This window comes from Oryctolagus cuniculus, chromosome 1 (genome assembly GCF_964237555.1).
Source record: "Oryctolagus cuniculus chromosome 1, mOryCun1.1, whole genome shotgun sequence".
NCBI lineage: Eukaryota > Metazoa > Chordata > Mammalia > Lagomorpha > Leporidae > Oryctolagus > Oryctolagus cuniculus.
In genome coordinates this window covers 226,411,942-226,429,054 of record NC_091432.1, presented here as the reverse complement: position 1 = coordinate 226,429,054, position 17,113 = coordinate 226,411,942, and the positions used below count along the sequence as shown (strand labels likewise).

The 17,113-nt window shown below is 40.3% G+C and overlaps 2 protein-coding genes across 6 annotated transcripts in view; both read right to left on the bottom strand.

Moving 5' to 3' along the window:
* The window catches only part of LOC100357943 (olfactory receptor 1Q1), a 227,287-nt gene that overhangs the window by 135,248 nt on the left and 74,926 nt on the right, over nt 1–17,113 (bottom strand). The gene's annotated exons all lie outside the window — the stretch shown is intronic.
* LOC100346664 (olfactory receptor 1J4-like) lies at nt 7,909–13,650 on the bottom strand. Its single transcript, XM_051841374.2, has one exon. It carries the CDS (start codon nt 8,869–8,871, stop codon nt 7,909–7,911), a length of 963 nt encoding a protein of 320 aa, XP_051697334.1. The 5' UTR covers nt 8,872–13,650.

Genomic DNA, 17,113 nt, shown 5'->3' with positions numbered 1-17,113 from the left:
GGGATACTTATTGCTGACTCAGTAGTATTACTTGTGTTAGTTTGCTCTAGTTTTCTATGTCCTCGTGGTGTATATGTAATGTGAACTTATCCATTTCTTTTGGGTTTTCCAATTTGTTGGTGTGTTAATAATAGCAAGCTCAGTGATCCTTTGTATGTCTGGTAGGTCCTTTTTAATCTCAGATTTTATTTACTTGGATATTGCCTCTCTATTTTCTTGGTTACTCTGGCTTTATTTATTGATCTTTTGCAATTTTTGGTCTCTGTTTAATTCTGTTCAATTCTGTCTTCTATTATCTTTGGATTTGCTTTTTTCTTGCTTTTTTAATAACTTGAGTGGTGTTTTGATGTTCTTTATTTGAAGTATTTTTAAGTGTAGGCACTTGTTGTTATAAACTTTCTTCTAGTACTGCTTTTCCTGTATTTCATAGACTTTGGTAATGTTGTGTTTAAATTTTCATTTGTTTCAAGAAATTTTTTAAATTATCTTTTGATTTAATTTACTCATTGATTGTTCAATGGAACACTGATTAACATCCACATATTTTTTATAATTTCTAAAGTTCTTGTTATTGATTTTTGGTTTTATTAATCTGTGGTCAGATAATAAATATATGCTATGATTTTACATTTTTAATTTGTTGAGACTTGTTTTGTGGCCTAACATATGATCCACCCTGGAGATTATGCTATGTGTTAGTGAGAAAAATGTATATTCTGCACCTGTTGAATGAAATGTACCGCAAATGTCTGTTGGGTAAATTTGGTTTTAATCATTATTAGTAGAGAAATAAGATACCATTGTAATGTACAAGTGTGCATAGCTGTTCATGATGCAATCCCATTGTCAAATTTACACCCTGTGTACATGTCAACTAGAGATAGAAATAAGAAGGTTCATAGCAATCTTGTTCATAATATCAGAAAATTGGAAAGATGTTCAACAGAATATAAACTGTATTTTTATTATTTAGCTTTTTTAAAAAAATTATTTAAGTTATACAAATTTCATGTATTTTATATATACAGATTTAGGAATAAATTTTATTTTTACATGAGGAAAATTACAAAGCACTCATGTTCCAGCTGTTTACCGTAACCATCTATTCTTGGATTTTTTCTCTACTTTTCCAATTAGACAGTCTGGCATATTTATTCAGTTATTTTAACACTCATGACTGATGTTTCCAACATCTATAAAGTCTGGTTTTGATGCTTGCTTTGTATCTTTTTTTTAAGGGAAAGAGTTTATTGGGGGAAACCCAACAGACCAGAGGGAAGGGGCAAAGAAGGAGAAAGAGGGAGAAGGAGAGTGTAAGAGAGAGAGACAGACAGAGGTCAGGAGACAGAGAGGAAGAGAGAGAGAGCCATGTGTTTAGGAACAGGTCCCTTTAAAACTTTGCCAGGGAGGGCGGGTAGGGAAGCAGGAGCAGTGAATCCCATTAGGATAGGGGTGGGGCTAACATGGGTGGTTGGGCCACATGGCTACCTGGCTTCCAGCAATGGCTGTTTTGTACTGTAAGAATGTTGGGCTTTTTGCCTGTTAGCATACCTTATAATTTCTTGTTGAATGTTGGATTGATGCTTTAGATAATAATAACTGAATGAATAGAACTGAATAGGGTCTGGTGCTGTGGCATAGTGGGTAAAGCTGCCACCTGCCCTGCTAGCATCCCACATGGGCGCTGGTTTGAGTACCTGCTGCTCTACTTCCAATCCAGCTCTCCACTATGGCCTGGAAAAGCAGTAAAATATGGCTCAAGTCCTTGGGCCCCTGCACCCGCATGGGAGACTCAGAGGCAGTTTCTGGCTCCTGGCTTAAGACCGGCCCATATCTGGCCATTGCTTCTATTTGGGGAGTGAACTAGTGGATGGAAGACTTCTCTCTCTCTCTCTTTGCCTCTACCTCTCTGTAATTCTGCCTTTAAAATAAATCAATCTTTTAAAAAATGAATAGAATGTTCACCATGAGCATTTTTGCTTAGAAGACTAGGAATTAGGCTGTGTTTACCATTTCCAATAGCTACAGGTGTTGGAGGTCCCAGTGTTTCCTGGTTTCCATGTTTTTTCTCTCTTACTGTTTTTGCATTTCTGTAGAGACTTCTTTTTACATAGCTTCTGTACCTTGTATCTCAGTTGTAATCCACTATTCTTCAACTGAAGTCCTGTGGATGTGGTGATTAACTATGGGAAAAGGAAGTATTCTACAACCTTATGATTCAATTTCAGATATTGTGATAAGCATGAATTCCTAGTCTGTGACTTTCAAAAGGGTTGAATTAGTTTCTCTTGTGGGTAAGATTTTAATAATGAAAATTCATTTCAAAATGATTACTTCCCCTCCATTAAACTTACTACCTCCCCCTTTGAAACCAGTGCTTATAAGAACTGAGTTTGAATTAATATTCAAATATTTAATATTCAAATATTCAAGTCAGAGCATATCATTTAATTCAAATACAGATGTCTTCCAACTCCTTTTAAATAAACCCAGGAGAGTCCTAGAAGTCCTGAGTGCAGTCTCAGGAAAGAGTGAGGGAGAAAACAGCAGAGGAAACTATGCAAATTGGAGGGACACAGTGGGCCTACTTGGAGGGCGAGAACACCCACAACTCAGGACCCCAGCAGCTGAGAGCCTCTGTACCAGCACTGGAGAATGAGGTGAGACAAGACTGAAGCCTAAGACACTGGCAAAAAAGCTGCAGGAAAAGCCTAGAGAGAATTCAGCTTGGAGCTCTGTGGGGGACAGTGGCAGGACAGTGAACCTGCCAGACTAGAGGAGAAAAAAACAAAGAGAGAGGCATGTTTCTCTCTCCTCAATCACATTGCAACTGCATCCTGTAACAAACTGATAGAGAGTAGGCACCATTTTGGACATATGTAACAGTTGTACCAGCTCAAGTCCATGCCCAGCAACCAGCCAAGCGGAGACTCCCAAGTCCTATACGTAGAACAGATAGGAGACTGAGTGCTCATGACTGTGAGAGGATTGCATACTGGGACTGTGCAAACACTGAGACTGTGTGGCTGGGATACTGCAGTCACTGTGGGAGGCTCCACACTATCAGGTCTCCCTGGTTACCTGGTGAGGGACATTGCTGGGGAATCTGAGCTTACACTGAGGACTGCACAGATCTTGTGTGGCAGAGTGGACGAATAATATACTGACTGGGGCTAGTGCCCAGGCACTGGTGTCCTTCAAGGAGAGGAGCTCAGCTGAGACTAAGCCAACAGACAAGACAAACTTCCCCTCTGATAGAGAGAGAGGAGATTTACCATGCCAAACCTTGGTGTGTCACCTCAGACATGCCTTTCGTCCTGGAGCACTGAACAGAGCTCCTTGGTCACACCCACCACATGCCCCTATGTATTCCCTGAAAGGAAAACTCCACTAATCCACATAGTCCAAAGATAAAAGCTACACAAGAAACCAACAAGTAGCTCCATAAACGCCTAATAATAAATACACCAATTCAAGAAACAAGAATAAGGAAAACAACATGGTGCCCCCAAAAGAACACAACACTTCAATACTATATTACAAAGATGAGGAGATTCAAGAAATGCCAGAAATGGAATCCAAAAATCCAAAAAATAGGATTACTTAGAATTAATCAGAAACAAGGAAACCCATACATGACATGAATGAAAATTCCTCCCATGAAGTTGAAATATAAAGAGTAATCAAAATAAAATCTTGGAAATGAAGAATTCAATAGAACAAATAAAAATGCAAAGGAAAACCTTAGCAATAGAATCAGTGAAGCAAAAGAAAGACTATCTGACACAGAAGACAAAGCACAGGCAATTATACAGTCAAACCAAACACAAGAAGAAGAAATTAGAAAACTAAAAATCACTGTTAGGAATCTACAAGATCCTATAAAAAGACCCAATATACAGCTTCTAGGAGTTCCTGAAGGTTTACGAAGAGAAAGGATCAGAAGGCTTTTTAGTGAAATAATAACAGAAAACTTCCCTAACCTGAATAAAGAAAGGGACATCCAAGTATAGGAAGCACATAGAACTCCTAATAAAGATGACTAGAAAAGTTCTTCACCACAACACATGATTATCAAACAATAAACAGCAAATCATAAAGATTCTAAAATGTGCACAAGAGAAACACTAGATTACTTTCAGAGGATCTCCAATAAGACTCATAGCAGAATTCTCATCAGAAACCCTACAGGCTAGCAGAGAATGGTGAGATATATTCCAAGTATTCAGAGAAAAAAACTGTCACCCCAGAATACCATACCCTGCAAATCTCTCATTAATTAGAAAAGGTGAAATAAAGACCTTCCATGACAAACATAAATTGAAAGAATTTGTCACCTACCTGTCCAGCCCTGCAGAAGATGCTTAAGGATGTGATGCACACAGAAACACAGAAACATGGTCATCACGATGGAAGAAGATAAAGGAAGTAAATTTCCCAGTTAAAGTATAAAGGAAATCCAAAGTTAAAAATAGGAATATTTATGGAAAAATGGCAGGGCCAAACCATTACTTATCAACAGTAACCTTGAATGTAAATGGCCTAAACTCTCTAATTAAAAGAAAGTTTATAGCAATAGGTGCTTAAATCAAGAAATTGGAAAGGCACCAAATAAATGAACTATCAATGCATCTCAAGAATCTAGAAAAACAATGGCAAACTAGACCCAAAACTAGCAAGAGAAAAGAAATAATTAAAATTAGAGAGGAAATCAACAAAATTGAAACAAAAAATGAAATGAAACAAGAAAAAAGAAAGAAAACAAGAAAAAGAAATGAAAGGGATACAAACTGGGATGCAGGAAGTCAAATTATCCCTATTTGCAGATATCATGATTCTATATGTGGGATCCAAAAGCCTCCACCAAGAGACTATTGGAACTAGTTTGGTAAAGTAACAGGATATAAAATCAATACACAAAAATCAGCAGCCTTTGTATACACAGACAAGCTATGGCTGAGAAAAAACTTCTAAGATCAATCCCATTCACAATAGCTACCAAAAAAATCAAATACTTTAGAATAAATGTAACCAAGAATGTCAAAGATCTCTACAATGAGAATTACAAAACATTAAAGAAAGAAATAGGAGATACAAAAAAAAACTTCCATGTTCATGGATTGGAAGAATCAGTATTATCAAAATGTTCATTTTCCAAAAGCAGTTTACAGTTTCAATGTAATACCAATCAAAATACCAGACATTCTTTTCTCATCTAGAAAAACTGATGCTGAAATTCATTGGAAACACAGGAGACCTCAAATAGCTAAAGCAATCTTATATAACAAAAACAAACCCAGAAGCATCACAATACCAGATTTCAAGACATACTACAGGGCAATTATAATCAAAACAGCCTGGTCCTGACAAAAAAATAGACATATAGACCAATGGAACAGAATAGAAACTCAATAAATTAGTCCATGCATCTACAACCAACTTATATTTGACCAAGGAGCTAAAACCAATCCCTGGAGCAAGGACGGTCTCTTTAACAAATGGTGGCTGGTAAAATTGGATTTTCACATGCAGAAATATGAAGCAGGACCCCTACCTTACACCTTACATAAAAATCAATTCAAAATGGTTTAAAGACCTAAATCTACAACCTGATACCATCAAATTATTAGAGAACACTGGGACAGGCAAAGAGTTCCTGGAAAAGACCCCAGGGACACAGGCAATCAAAGGCAAAGTTATCATCAAATTGAGAAGCTTCTGTACTGCAAAAGAAACACTCAGCAAAGTGAAGAGGCAACCAAAAGAATGGGAGAAATTATTTGCAAACTATGCAACTGATAAAGTATTAATAACCAGAATATACAAAGAGATCAAGACATTCCACAATAATGAAGGAAACAACCCAGTAAAGAAATGAGCTAAGGATTTAAACAGACATTTTTCAAAAGAGGAAATCCAAATGGCCAACAGACACATGAAAAAAAATGTTCAGATCATTAGCTGTCAGGTAATGCAAATCAAAACCACAATGAGGTTTTACCTCACCTGTTAGAATGGCTTTCATACAAAGATCAACAACCAACGCTGGCGAGAATGTGGGGGAAAAGTTACCCTATCCATTGTTAGTTGGAATGTAAACTGGTATAACCAATATGGAAGTCAGTTTAGAGATACCTCAGAAATCTGAATATAGACCTGCCATATGACCTAGCCATCCCACTATTGCGAATTTACCCAAGGGAAATGAAATCAGTAAACAAAAGAGTTATCTGCACCCCCATGTTTATTGCAGTTCAACTCACAATAGCTAAGACATGGAATCAACCTAAATGCCCATCAACTGGACTATATAAAGAAATTATGGAATATGTATGCCATGGAATACTATACAGTGGTAAAAAAAAAAGAAATCCAGTCATTTGCAACAAAATGGATGAATCTGGAAAACATCATACTTAGCAAAATAAGCCAGTCCCAACAGGACAAATACCATATGTTCTCCCTGATCTGTGAAAACTAATAGAGCACCTAGAAGGAAACCTGTAGAAATGAAAGTGACACTTTGAGAAGCAATGACTTGAACAGCCCTTGTCTTGACTGTCAAGAAACAGTTTTTTATTCTCTTCTTTCTACTATTTGTTGAACTCTTAACTTAATCATATGTGTATAAAGTCAACTGCATATAGATCTCAATCAAAAATAAGACTGGGAATAAGAGAGGGAGGAGGAAGTTTGTAACTGTAAAGCTGTATAGCTCTGCATATATTCCTACATACTTACTTCTAAGGGTACAGTTTAAAAACTTGCCATCAGACTCCAAATTCCATTAAGTTGGTTGGTAAAAATGCCATCTTAATGTTAAAGTGACAATATTATGTGTTAAAATGATCATAGAGATAGGATTAAGTGTTAAAGGGATCATATAAATAAGATCAAATGTCTGGTAATAATAATAGAATTTAAACGGAGAGAATGGTCCAACATGGGAAGCAATCTACATAGGAGACTCATAGAATGACAATTGCTTTAAATAGCACTCTGACCTCAGAATCAGCCCTTAAGGCATTCTTGTCTGGCTGAAAAGCCCATGAGAGAATTTCAGGCATGGAAAGTCAAGACATTGTGGCAAAAAAAAAAAAATGTCCTACAAAGAAATGGCTATCAAAGAAGGATGTGCTTTTCTCTGAAGGGAGGAGAGAACTTCTACTTTGCTTATGACCTTGTCTAAATGCTGACAGAGTTTGTAGTTCATGCCAAGAGCCTCGAGTGATTGCTGACATCATACATATGAGTGTTGATTGTAAAATTAACAATAGGGCTCACTGGGCACTTCTGTCCTCAATGAGTTGTACTATAAGAAGTAACCGTAAAACTTGTTCTGTGTGTATGTGTGTGTGTGTGTGTGTGTGCAAAAACCATTTCCATGCAATTACATTTCAGTGAAAATTATTGAACTCTTTTACTTAGTATAGAGTTGGTCTTCTGTGTATAAAGTTAATTGAAAATGAATCTTAATGGATGATGGGACTTGGAATAGGAGAGGGAGAAGGAGGTGGGTGAGAGTGGGGATGAGAGGGCGGGTATGGTGGGAACAATCACTATATTCTTCAAGTTGCACTTATGAAATTTGTACTCATTAAATTAAAGGTTTCTGTGAGAAAAAAATTTTAAATAAAATATATGAGGTAAAAAATGACATATCTGAAAGGAGAAAAAGGTAAATCCATAATAATGATACATGTTTGCCTAAGAGTTTCCATATATCTTATAAAAGATGATAAATGAGCAAAGATTGATTAGAGGTCTGACAATCTAAGTAATAAAGTTGGTCCTGATGACCTGTTAAGAACACAGTACATATTGGAATATATAAATGTATTATTTTAAAACTGCATCAGTTATCTCCATAAAGTAATCTTAGGAGTCACATCTCACAGTGCTCATGAATCAAATATAAAGATTTAGTGATGGCCACTTAAAGAGGTTAGCCCTCTTAACTAGTACTTCTAAGGCCTGTTTGATATCTTTGTTCCTAAGACTGTAGATGAAGGGGTTCAGCATCGGTGTGACTACTGTGTAAATTACAGAAACACTTATGTCCTTCTCACTGGGGTTCTGTGACAAAGAGAAAAAGTAAACACCTGCAAGTGTCCCATAGTATAAAGACACCACGAAAAGATGGGAACCACAGGTAGAAAAGGTTTTCAACAATCTCTTGGAGGAGGGGACCCTCAGAACAGTGGTCCCTATACGGACATAAGAGCCTAAGACACTACTCAGAGGAACGACGAAAAGCATTCCTCCCTCAGTAAGGATGACCAGCTCATTGAGGGAGACGTCTGAGCAGCTCAGCTTCAGGAGGGCAGTGAGCTCACAAAAGAAGTGGGGGATGGTAACATAAGAACAGAAGGACAGCTGGACCAAGAGGACCGTGTGTAACAGGGCATGAGCACAGCAAAAGATCCAAGACCCAGCTACCAATGAGATACACAGCTCCTCCCTCATGACAGAGATGTAGTGCAGTGGGCGGCAGATGGCCACATACCTGTCATATGCCATCACTCCGAGAAGGAAATTGTCAAGGCAGCCAAAAAGTATGAAAAAGTACATCTGTGCTATACATCCTGCATAGGGGATGGATTGGTCCCGAGTTTGCATGCTCATTAACATCTTTGGCACAGTGACTGACGAGAAGGCAATGTCAGTGAATGCCAAGTGGCTGAGGAAGAAGTACATGGGGGTGTGGAGGCGGGAGTCCAGCCTGATGAGCAGGATGATGAGTAGGTTCCCCAGCACTGTGGTCAGGTACATGCCCAGGAACAGGGCAAAAAACATGCTCTGCTCTTCCGGCCGGATGGGGAGCCCCAGGAGGAGGAACGTGGACACATGGCTCTGGTTCTCCCACCTCATGCTGGTGTTTTCTCTGTTGGGAATCGAGGAAATTCGTTTATGTCAGTGGACGTGACCAGACCATTATCAGTATATCCTCTGATACAAAATTCTTGTTGCAGCTACAATTGTGTTTCTTTCTCACACTGGATGCATGATTCACAAATCTGTCCTATTCTAGTCCCAACCACATATCAAACCCTCACATTAACCAAGTTTCTATCCAAATAAATGAAAGGAGATTAATTGTTCATTCAACATGTATTTATTTGAGAATAAACTTGTCCAGTCACAACACCAACTCCTGAGCATGTGCACAGTAATAGTGGACAAGAAATGCAGTCTCTGGACTGAAGGAGTTGACATCTTGAGATCAAGAAAAAGATGCAAACCTCAGTAATTCGTTATGACTAAAGCATGAAACCAGTACCAGGAAAGAGGTATCAGACATTGTTAATCTACTAGGCATTACTAATTTGGTTTATTCAGTAGATCTCCTAGTTTTAGATCTTGGAAGTGGCCTCAGCTCTCTGAGGTCCACATTTCTCACTAGTAATGGAGTGGTAACCATTTCTCCTTTATAATGGCATTTGAGAAGTAAGTGACCCAATGGACAAAACTTATTCAGCACCACGGAGAAGCAGAACAGCAAATCCTCCTCAGGGACCTTGTACTTGCTCAGGGGCACAGGTTATCTCAGATCATGACCACTGAGGAAGGCAATGATTGCCCCTATGCAGAGCTCAGCTGTTCACTGAGCTACAGTGTGTCACTACTCACCAAAGAACCAGAAGGCAAGAGCCAGCTAGGAACTTGGCTACAAGTAGAACTTTGCATGCCGAAGGAAGCAAGACCCATGAGCTGTGAAAAGCAAATCAAGTCATGACCTTGAGGTTTTGGAGGGAACATTTGGACGGGCTTTTGACGTCTCCCTGTTCCTCCTTAGACAATGGGAAAATAAGAAATCTCCATGACAGCAACAAAGGATTTGTGGAAAGATAACAAAAATTCCTCCTTTGCACTGAGGACCATTGGCCAGCCATGGTGCTGAAGAATTTGTATGCATTGTCTCATTCATCCTTCTAACAGCCGTTATGCAGGAGGATCAGTTACCCCTCATTTACCCACGAGGTCTGAACCCCAGAGAGCTGAGGTCACTTCCCAAGGCCAGAAAAAGATACAAGGACAGGACTGAGGACTGGGAGACTTACTACAGGCATCAATAGCTGCCAAAGGGTGGAAATGCACATGAAATTGCCTGTCTCAGACAGAAATATGATCACTGTTTAAAGAAATTTAAGAAGTATTTGAGTTCATAAAGGTTAACCAGAAGCTCCCGAAACACATACAAGTGTACTTCAAAATCTCATAGAAAAGAGAAATTAAAATATGAGTTGATTCAGGCCCTAAAATGCAATCTATGCATAGTTTTTATAATAAGCATTTTCTATTAACTTTTTGAAGACCCATTGTGCACATAAATTTTAAAAATTTTTATACCTTGGCCGCCATTGTGGTGTACCATATAAAACCACTGCCTTTGATGCCAGCATCCCAAATGGATACCAGTTTGAATTTTGACTCTTCCACTTGCTATCCAGCTCCCTGCTAACTGCCTAGGAAAAGTGGCAGAGGATGGCTCAAGTGCTTGGGCCCCTACTACCCATATGGAAGACCAGGATAAATCTCCTGGTTCCTGGCTTTGGCCTGGCTAAGCCCCAACAGTTGCAGCCATCTGAGGAGTGAACCAGCAGATGGGAGACCTCTCTCTCTCTTGCTCTCTTGATAGACAGATACATAGATAGATATAGATATAGATATAGATATAGATATAGATATAGATATAGATATAGATATAGATATAAATATAGATAGACAAATACACAGGACATAGAACATGTGACTAAATTATCTATGGAATCATAAATCAAAACTCTCAAGTAACATACAAGGTCTGATACACAAAACAATGCACACAACCACATGCAAACACTTGTATCATCTCAATACAAAGCATACAACCAGCAGCACATAAGAGTCACATTTCAGATAAATACACTGACACTCTGGACACTCACACAGTAAAAAGTAAACACAAAGTCAGACACATCACACAAAAGTCATTAATATCACCAACTCCACACACATGCCTCTTCCCACTCAGGCAAGAAGCAGCATACATTATCACACACACACACACACACACACGTCATTGGAGATAAGGCTCCAGCCTGCCTCCCCCCCACCCATATCCAACACAGGTGAAGGTAGTCAGCCAGAAAGGTACATGAGCTCCTGTCACTCAAAAGCATCAGCACATAAACATAAGCACAACGTACAAATCAAGCAAGCAGCACTTACACACACACACACACACACACACACACACCCCACTTTCTCAAACACATGTAACCTCACTCGGGAACAAGTACAGATCTAAGATCACACCCACATCATTGAGCACAGATACGGGGCTTCTTTCCCATGGCTGTCATGAGTCAACTCAGAAGACGTCTGTTCCAGATTGCTGAGCACATCTCTGTATCTTCAGATTCTGCAAGCTCATTTACTCACACTGATGATGGCTGTCCACAGATAAAAATGAGGTAGTCAGAGAAGGAGAGCGGAGCAAATGTTTGAGATGAAACGAACAAAACCAAAAAAATTATACTTTCTTAATGTGAGTCTGTTTAGAGTTGTATGCTGTGTGTTTAGAGAGGAAAAATAGTGGGCTGTGGGTCCATCACATATTACACACACACACACAGAGAGAGAGAGAGAGAGAGAGAGAGAGAGAGAGAGAGATGGGGGAGGGAGGGAGAAAGGGAGAGAGAATCATCAAAAATAGATACATATATCTATGTTGCACAAGCAAAGAAACATCACACAGAATGTATATGGAATATATGAGGAATACATAAGGAGACCCTAGGCACAGATACACACCTTGCCCACCGAGAATTCCAACCTCACTCTGACCTCCGCCAGTATGTGGTGAGCTCAGGCATCAAACAGCTTTCTGGGTCTTCAGTTTCTACTAAGGATACCAGAAAAAAAAGCAACAGGAGAGTCCAGGATCTCCTGAGCTTTCTTTATCTGTCTTGGGCTCTATAGCAAGAGCTGAGAGGCTACCATTTTACAAACCACAGAGAGGACTCTTGAAAAGTCCCTAAGCTCCTGGTTAAGAAAAGAAATCAAACTAGACTAATTGCCTCCAATTCCTACCAGACCTTAAGGAGGGGCCCAAGCAGTAGCTGGAAGGACTACACCCTTGCAGTCATCTGGGAAGACGTCCTGGGTTCCTGGGACACCCTAGGGTCCCCTGAGACTGCCCATACTTTTAGCCGAGAAGCAAGGGTGGAAATGCAATCGCCCCACTCTGATGTAGCCAAGGTACTAACAGCTTTTCCCAACAGCATATGATGATCCAGGTGTAGAAAGTCTGGCTTCTGCGAACTCCTTCACCTCTTACACTTGCCATCTTGAGAGCACAAATCCATCTTTAACTCCACATCTTTCAGATCTCTTCTATCCTTTAGGAAAAGCAACAGGATATGGCGAGGTGTCTTTTCCAAGAGATCACCACTGGGCTCAGGACTCAGAGAACTGTGTCTGGACTATTCTACCCATTAATTTTTGGCCCCAAACAAGCAAAGTAATCCCTCATTCTCCCATGAAGAAAAAGTCCAGCATCCAATAGCTTTACAGCTGCATTCTCCAAAATATTTAGAGGAACTAACTCCACTACTTTTCAAGCTAGTGCCATGTTCCCCACTGGCTGAGTCTGTCCTGTAGGGTTGGCAGGGGCTGAGCACCCACTTAGGACTGTGAGGCACTCCCATCCCTCCACTCTAACATACGAATCATGGGGCTGGCACTGTGGCGTAGTAGGTAAAGCTGCCACCTGCAGTGCCAGCATCCCATATGGGCACCAGTTCAAGTCCCGGCTGCTCCACCTCCAGTCCAGCTCTCTGATGTGGCCTGGGATAACAGTAAAAGGTGGCCCAAGTCCTTGGGCCCCTGTATCTGTGTGGGAGACCTGGAAGAAGCTCCTTGCTCCTGGCTTTGGATTGGCACAGCTCTGGCAGTTGCAGCCAATTGGGGAGTGAACCAGCACATGGAAGACCTCTCTCTCTCTGTCTCTCTCTCTCTCTGTCTCTGTCTCTCTCTTCCTCTCCTTGTCTCTCTGTGTAACTCTTTCAAATAAATCTTTAAAAAATAAATAAAAAATAAAGATTTATTTCAAAACAATTCAAAACAAAAAACATAGGATCCAGGTCTCAAACTGACAGGCAGCTGGCTCTGGGAGCACCTCTGCAGTCTTTATGGAAGGGGCAGGCTCCTAGGGCTGAGAGTGGAACTCTTGCACCCTGTGACTGTGGAAGCCTTGTGTTCTATAACTTTAGGAATCCTGTGACTGCACCATAGGTGTGGGGTGCAGCTGAATCACTGGGCAATAACTGTGTCTGGCCTCAGAGCTCCCTGATCGCCTGGGGTGCGTCACTACAGAGGGTTCTCTGCTCACACTGGGAAATGCACAGATTCTTTATGTGGTTCATGCACCTGCATGGGTGGAGGGTTATTGCCACTCTAGGCTAACCCTGGGCATTGATCACTTTGGAAGAGAGGAGGTGAGGCTGTGATTATGCCCACAAACGTGATCATACCTTTCACGCTACTGACAACAGAGGATATCTACCATGCCCAACTTGAACGTCACGCTGATTTCTCACCCCACCCTAGAGCACTGATGAGAGCTACCTGGCCACATCCAGCACACACCTCAGGATATCCACTGAAGCAGAAGACGTTCCACTAAGGCACAGAAGCATCGTTCAAAGATAAAAGCCATCAGAGGAAAAATACCAAGTGTTTCCACAAATGCCTAAAAATAAACACAGAAATACAAAAAAAAAAAAAAACAAGAACAAGGAAGACAATATGGCTCCCCTGAAGGAATACAACAATACTTCAACATTAGAATGTGAAGATGAAGTGAAAATGAATTCAAAAGAAATATAAGATTACTCAAACACAGAGAATCAAAATTCATGAGATAAAGGAATCCATACACAATATGGATGAAATATTTTGCCAACAGATGGAGATACTTAAATCAAATTGAAATATTAGAAATGAAGAAACCAATATGTCAAATAGAAAATACAGTGGAAAGCCTCAGCAAAGACTTGGTGAGGCAGAAGAAAGAATGTCTGAGATAGAAGACAAATCCTTAGAAATATCTCAGACAAAAAAAAGAAGAAATTAGAAAACCTGAAAATGGTGTTCAAGATTTATGGGATACTACCAAACAACCAAACATATGTGCCTTAGGAGTTCCTGAAGGCATGGAAAGAGAGAATGGGTCAGAAGGCCTATTCCGTGAAATAATAGCACAACTTCCCTAATTTGGAAAAAGGGGCATCCAAGAACAGGATGCACATAGAACTCTTAATAGAAATGATCAGAAAAGATCTTCACCACGATACATTATAGTCAAACTTTCAACAGTAAAATACCGGCCAAGATGGCGGAATAGTGAGGGCGCGCACCGATAGTCCGGGAAAATTTAGTTTAATAAAAGGGGAGTTACGGTAGCCGCAGAAAAAAAGAACCAGGAAAAAATTGCACGGGAATCGTGAATCGGAGGACCTACTGGGAGAACAAGGTCGCCCACCGTGCGGAAGCCAAGTCGCGGGACCGAGCCGCAGAAGCCCCAGGGTCGGCACGCCAGCGCTCCAAGGGGAGTGCACGCCACACAGACAACAGCGGGGAGACTTGGGACGCTCAGGGCTCCGAGTCCACACATCGGCGCTGGAAGGGGAGGTGAGCTCAATAACCCGAGACATTGGTGGGGAAACGGGGGTCAGAATCTAGAGGGGGGCCGGAAAGTGCAGCAAACTCACTACCGGAAAGAAGGAAAAAAAAAGCTTCGGGGTTTCTCTTCCCCCTAACCTTGCAAAGGTTACAAGGCTGCAAGGCTTGAAGAGACAAAGAGCAGGCCTCCTCTCTGGATTTACATATCAATGGGGGAGAGCTAAGGAACTGAGTCACTACAATTCAGTAGCCTAGGCAACCCAGTGGGAGTCCAGAGGAGCCAAAGACTGGAAGCTAAATACCATCAATTCTGCACAGCCATGCCCTGCGGTGTTACTTACCCCCTGAATAAATAAAATAAATAAATAAATAAAAAGAGAGAGATTTACCACGCATAACCTGAGGGTGTCACCTTTGCACACCCTTAACCAGGAAGAACCAGGCAGAGCTCTCAGGCCGCACCCATCTCAAGCCTCCAAGGCTCCTCCAACAGCAGGCAGTCCACTTAACACGGACACAGTATAAAAAAAAAAAAAAAAAACACGCACAGTGACGCAAGAAGAATTAACTATGCCGAGTAACAAACACAGAAATAGAGGGAGCAAGATCAACGATGACACTATGATGCCTCCAAATAAGCAAAACACCCCAAGCCAAGAGTATGAAGATGATGAGATAGAAGAAATGCAAGATACGGATTTCAAAAAATTTATGATAAGAACATTTAGAAGTTTTCAAAAGCAAATCCTTGAACTACAGAAATCCTTAATGGACAAGATTGAAAATCTCTCTCGTGAAAACGAAATTTTAAGGAAGAGTCAAAATGAAACTCAGAAACTAGTAGAACAGGAAAGTGTTATAGTGAAGAGAAATCAAAATGAAATGAAGAGCTCAATAGATCAAATGACAAACACATTAGAAAGCCTTAAAAACAGAATGGGTGAAGCAGAAGAGAGAATATCGGACTTAGAAGATAGAGCACAGGAAAACATACAGTCAAACCAAAGAAAAGAAGAGGAAATTAGAAACCTAAAAAATATTGTTGGGAATCTACAGGATACTATTAAAAAAACCAACATTCGAGTTCTAGGAGTTCCTGAAGGCATGGAGAGAGAGAAAGGATTGGAAGGCCTTTTTAGTGAGATACTAGCAGAGAACTTTCCAGGTTTGGAGAAGGACAGAGATATCCTAGTACAGGAAGCTCATAGAACCCCCAATAAACATGACCAAAAGAGATCCTCACCACGACACGTGGTAATTAAACTTACCACAGTGAAACATAAAGAAAAGATCCTAAAATGTGCAAGAGAGAAACGTCAGATTACTCTCAGAGGATCTCCAATCAGACTCACAGCTGACTTCTCATCAGAAACCCTACAAGCTAGGAGGGAATGGCGAGACATAGCACAGGTGCTAAGAGAGAAAAATTGCCAGCCCAGAATATTATATCCTGCCAAGCTCTCATTTGTGAATGAAGGTGAAATAATGACCTTTCATAGCAAACAGAAATTGAAAGACTTTGTGGCCACTCGTCCGGCCCTGCAAAAGATACTTAAAGATGTGCTACACTCAGAAACACAGAAACACGGCCATCAATATGAAAGAAGGGAAAGGAAGAACACCTACCAGTAAAAGAGCATGGGAAGCTCAAAGCATATACTAGAAAATATTTCCGGGAAAATGGCAGGGCAAAGTCACTACGTATCAATAGTCACATTGAACATTAATGGTCTGAATTCTTCAGTTAAAAGACACCGTTTAGCTGACTGGCTCACAGAACACAACCCAACTATTTGTTGCCTACAAGAAACACATCTCTCTAACAAAGAGGCATGCAGACTGAAAGTGAAAGGTTGGAAAAAGATATTCCATGCCAACAGAAACCAAAAAAAAGCAGGTGTAGCCATATTAATATCAGACAAAATAAACTTTAATACAAAAACTGTTAAGAGAGACAAAGAGGGACACTATATAATGATTAAGGGTTCAATTCAACAGGAAGATGTAACTATTATAAATGTATATGCACCTAATTACAGGGCACCGGTCTATTTAAAAGATATGTTAAGGGACTTAAAGGGAGATTTAGATTCCAATACAATAGTACTGGGGGACTTCAATACTCCACTCTCAGAAATAGACAGATCATCCGGACAGAAGATCAACAAGGAAACAGCAGATTTAATTGACACTATTGCCCAAATGGATCTAACAGATATCTACAGAACTTTCAACCCTACATCTACAGACTTCACATTCTTCTCAGCAGCGCATGGAACCTTCTCTAGGATTGACCACATACTAGGCCATAAAGCAAGTCTCAGCAAATTTAAAAGAATTAGAATCATACCATGCAGCTTCTCAGACCACAGCGGGATGAAGCTGGAAATTAGCAACTCAGGAAACCCCAGAAAGTATGCAAACACATGGAGACTGAACAACATGC

Coding starts and splice junctions, on each gene's coding strand:
- LOC100346664 (XM_051841374.2), bottom strand. CDS start 8,871: ATGAGGTGGGAGAACCAGAGCCATGTGTCCACGTTCCTCCTCCTGGGG.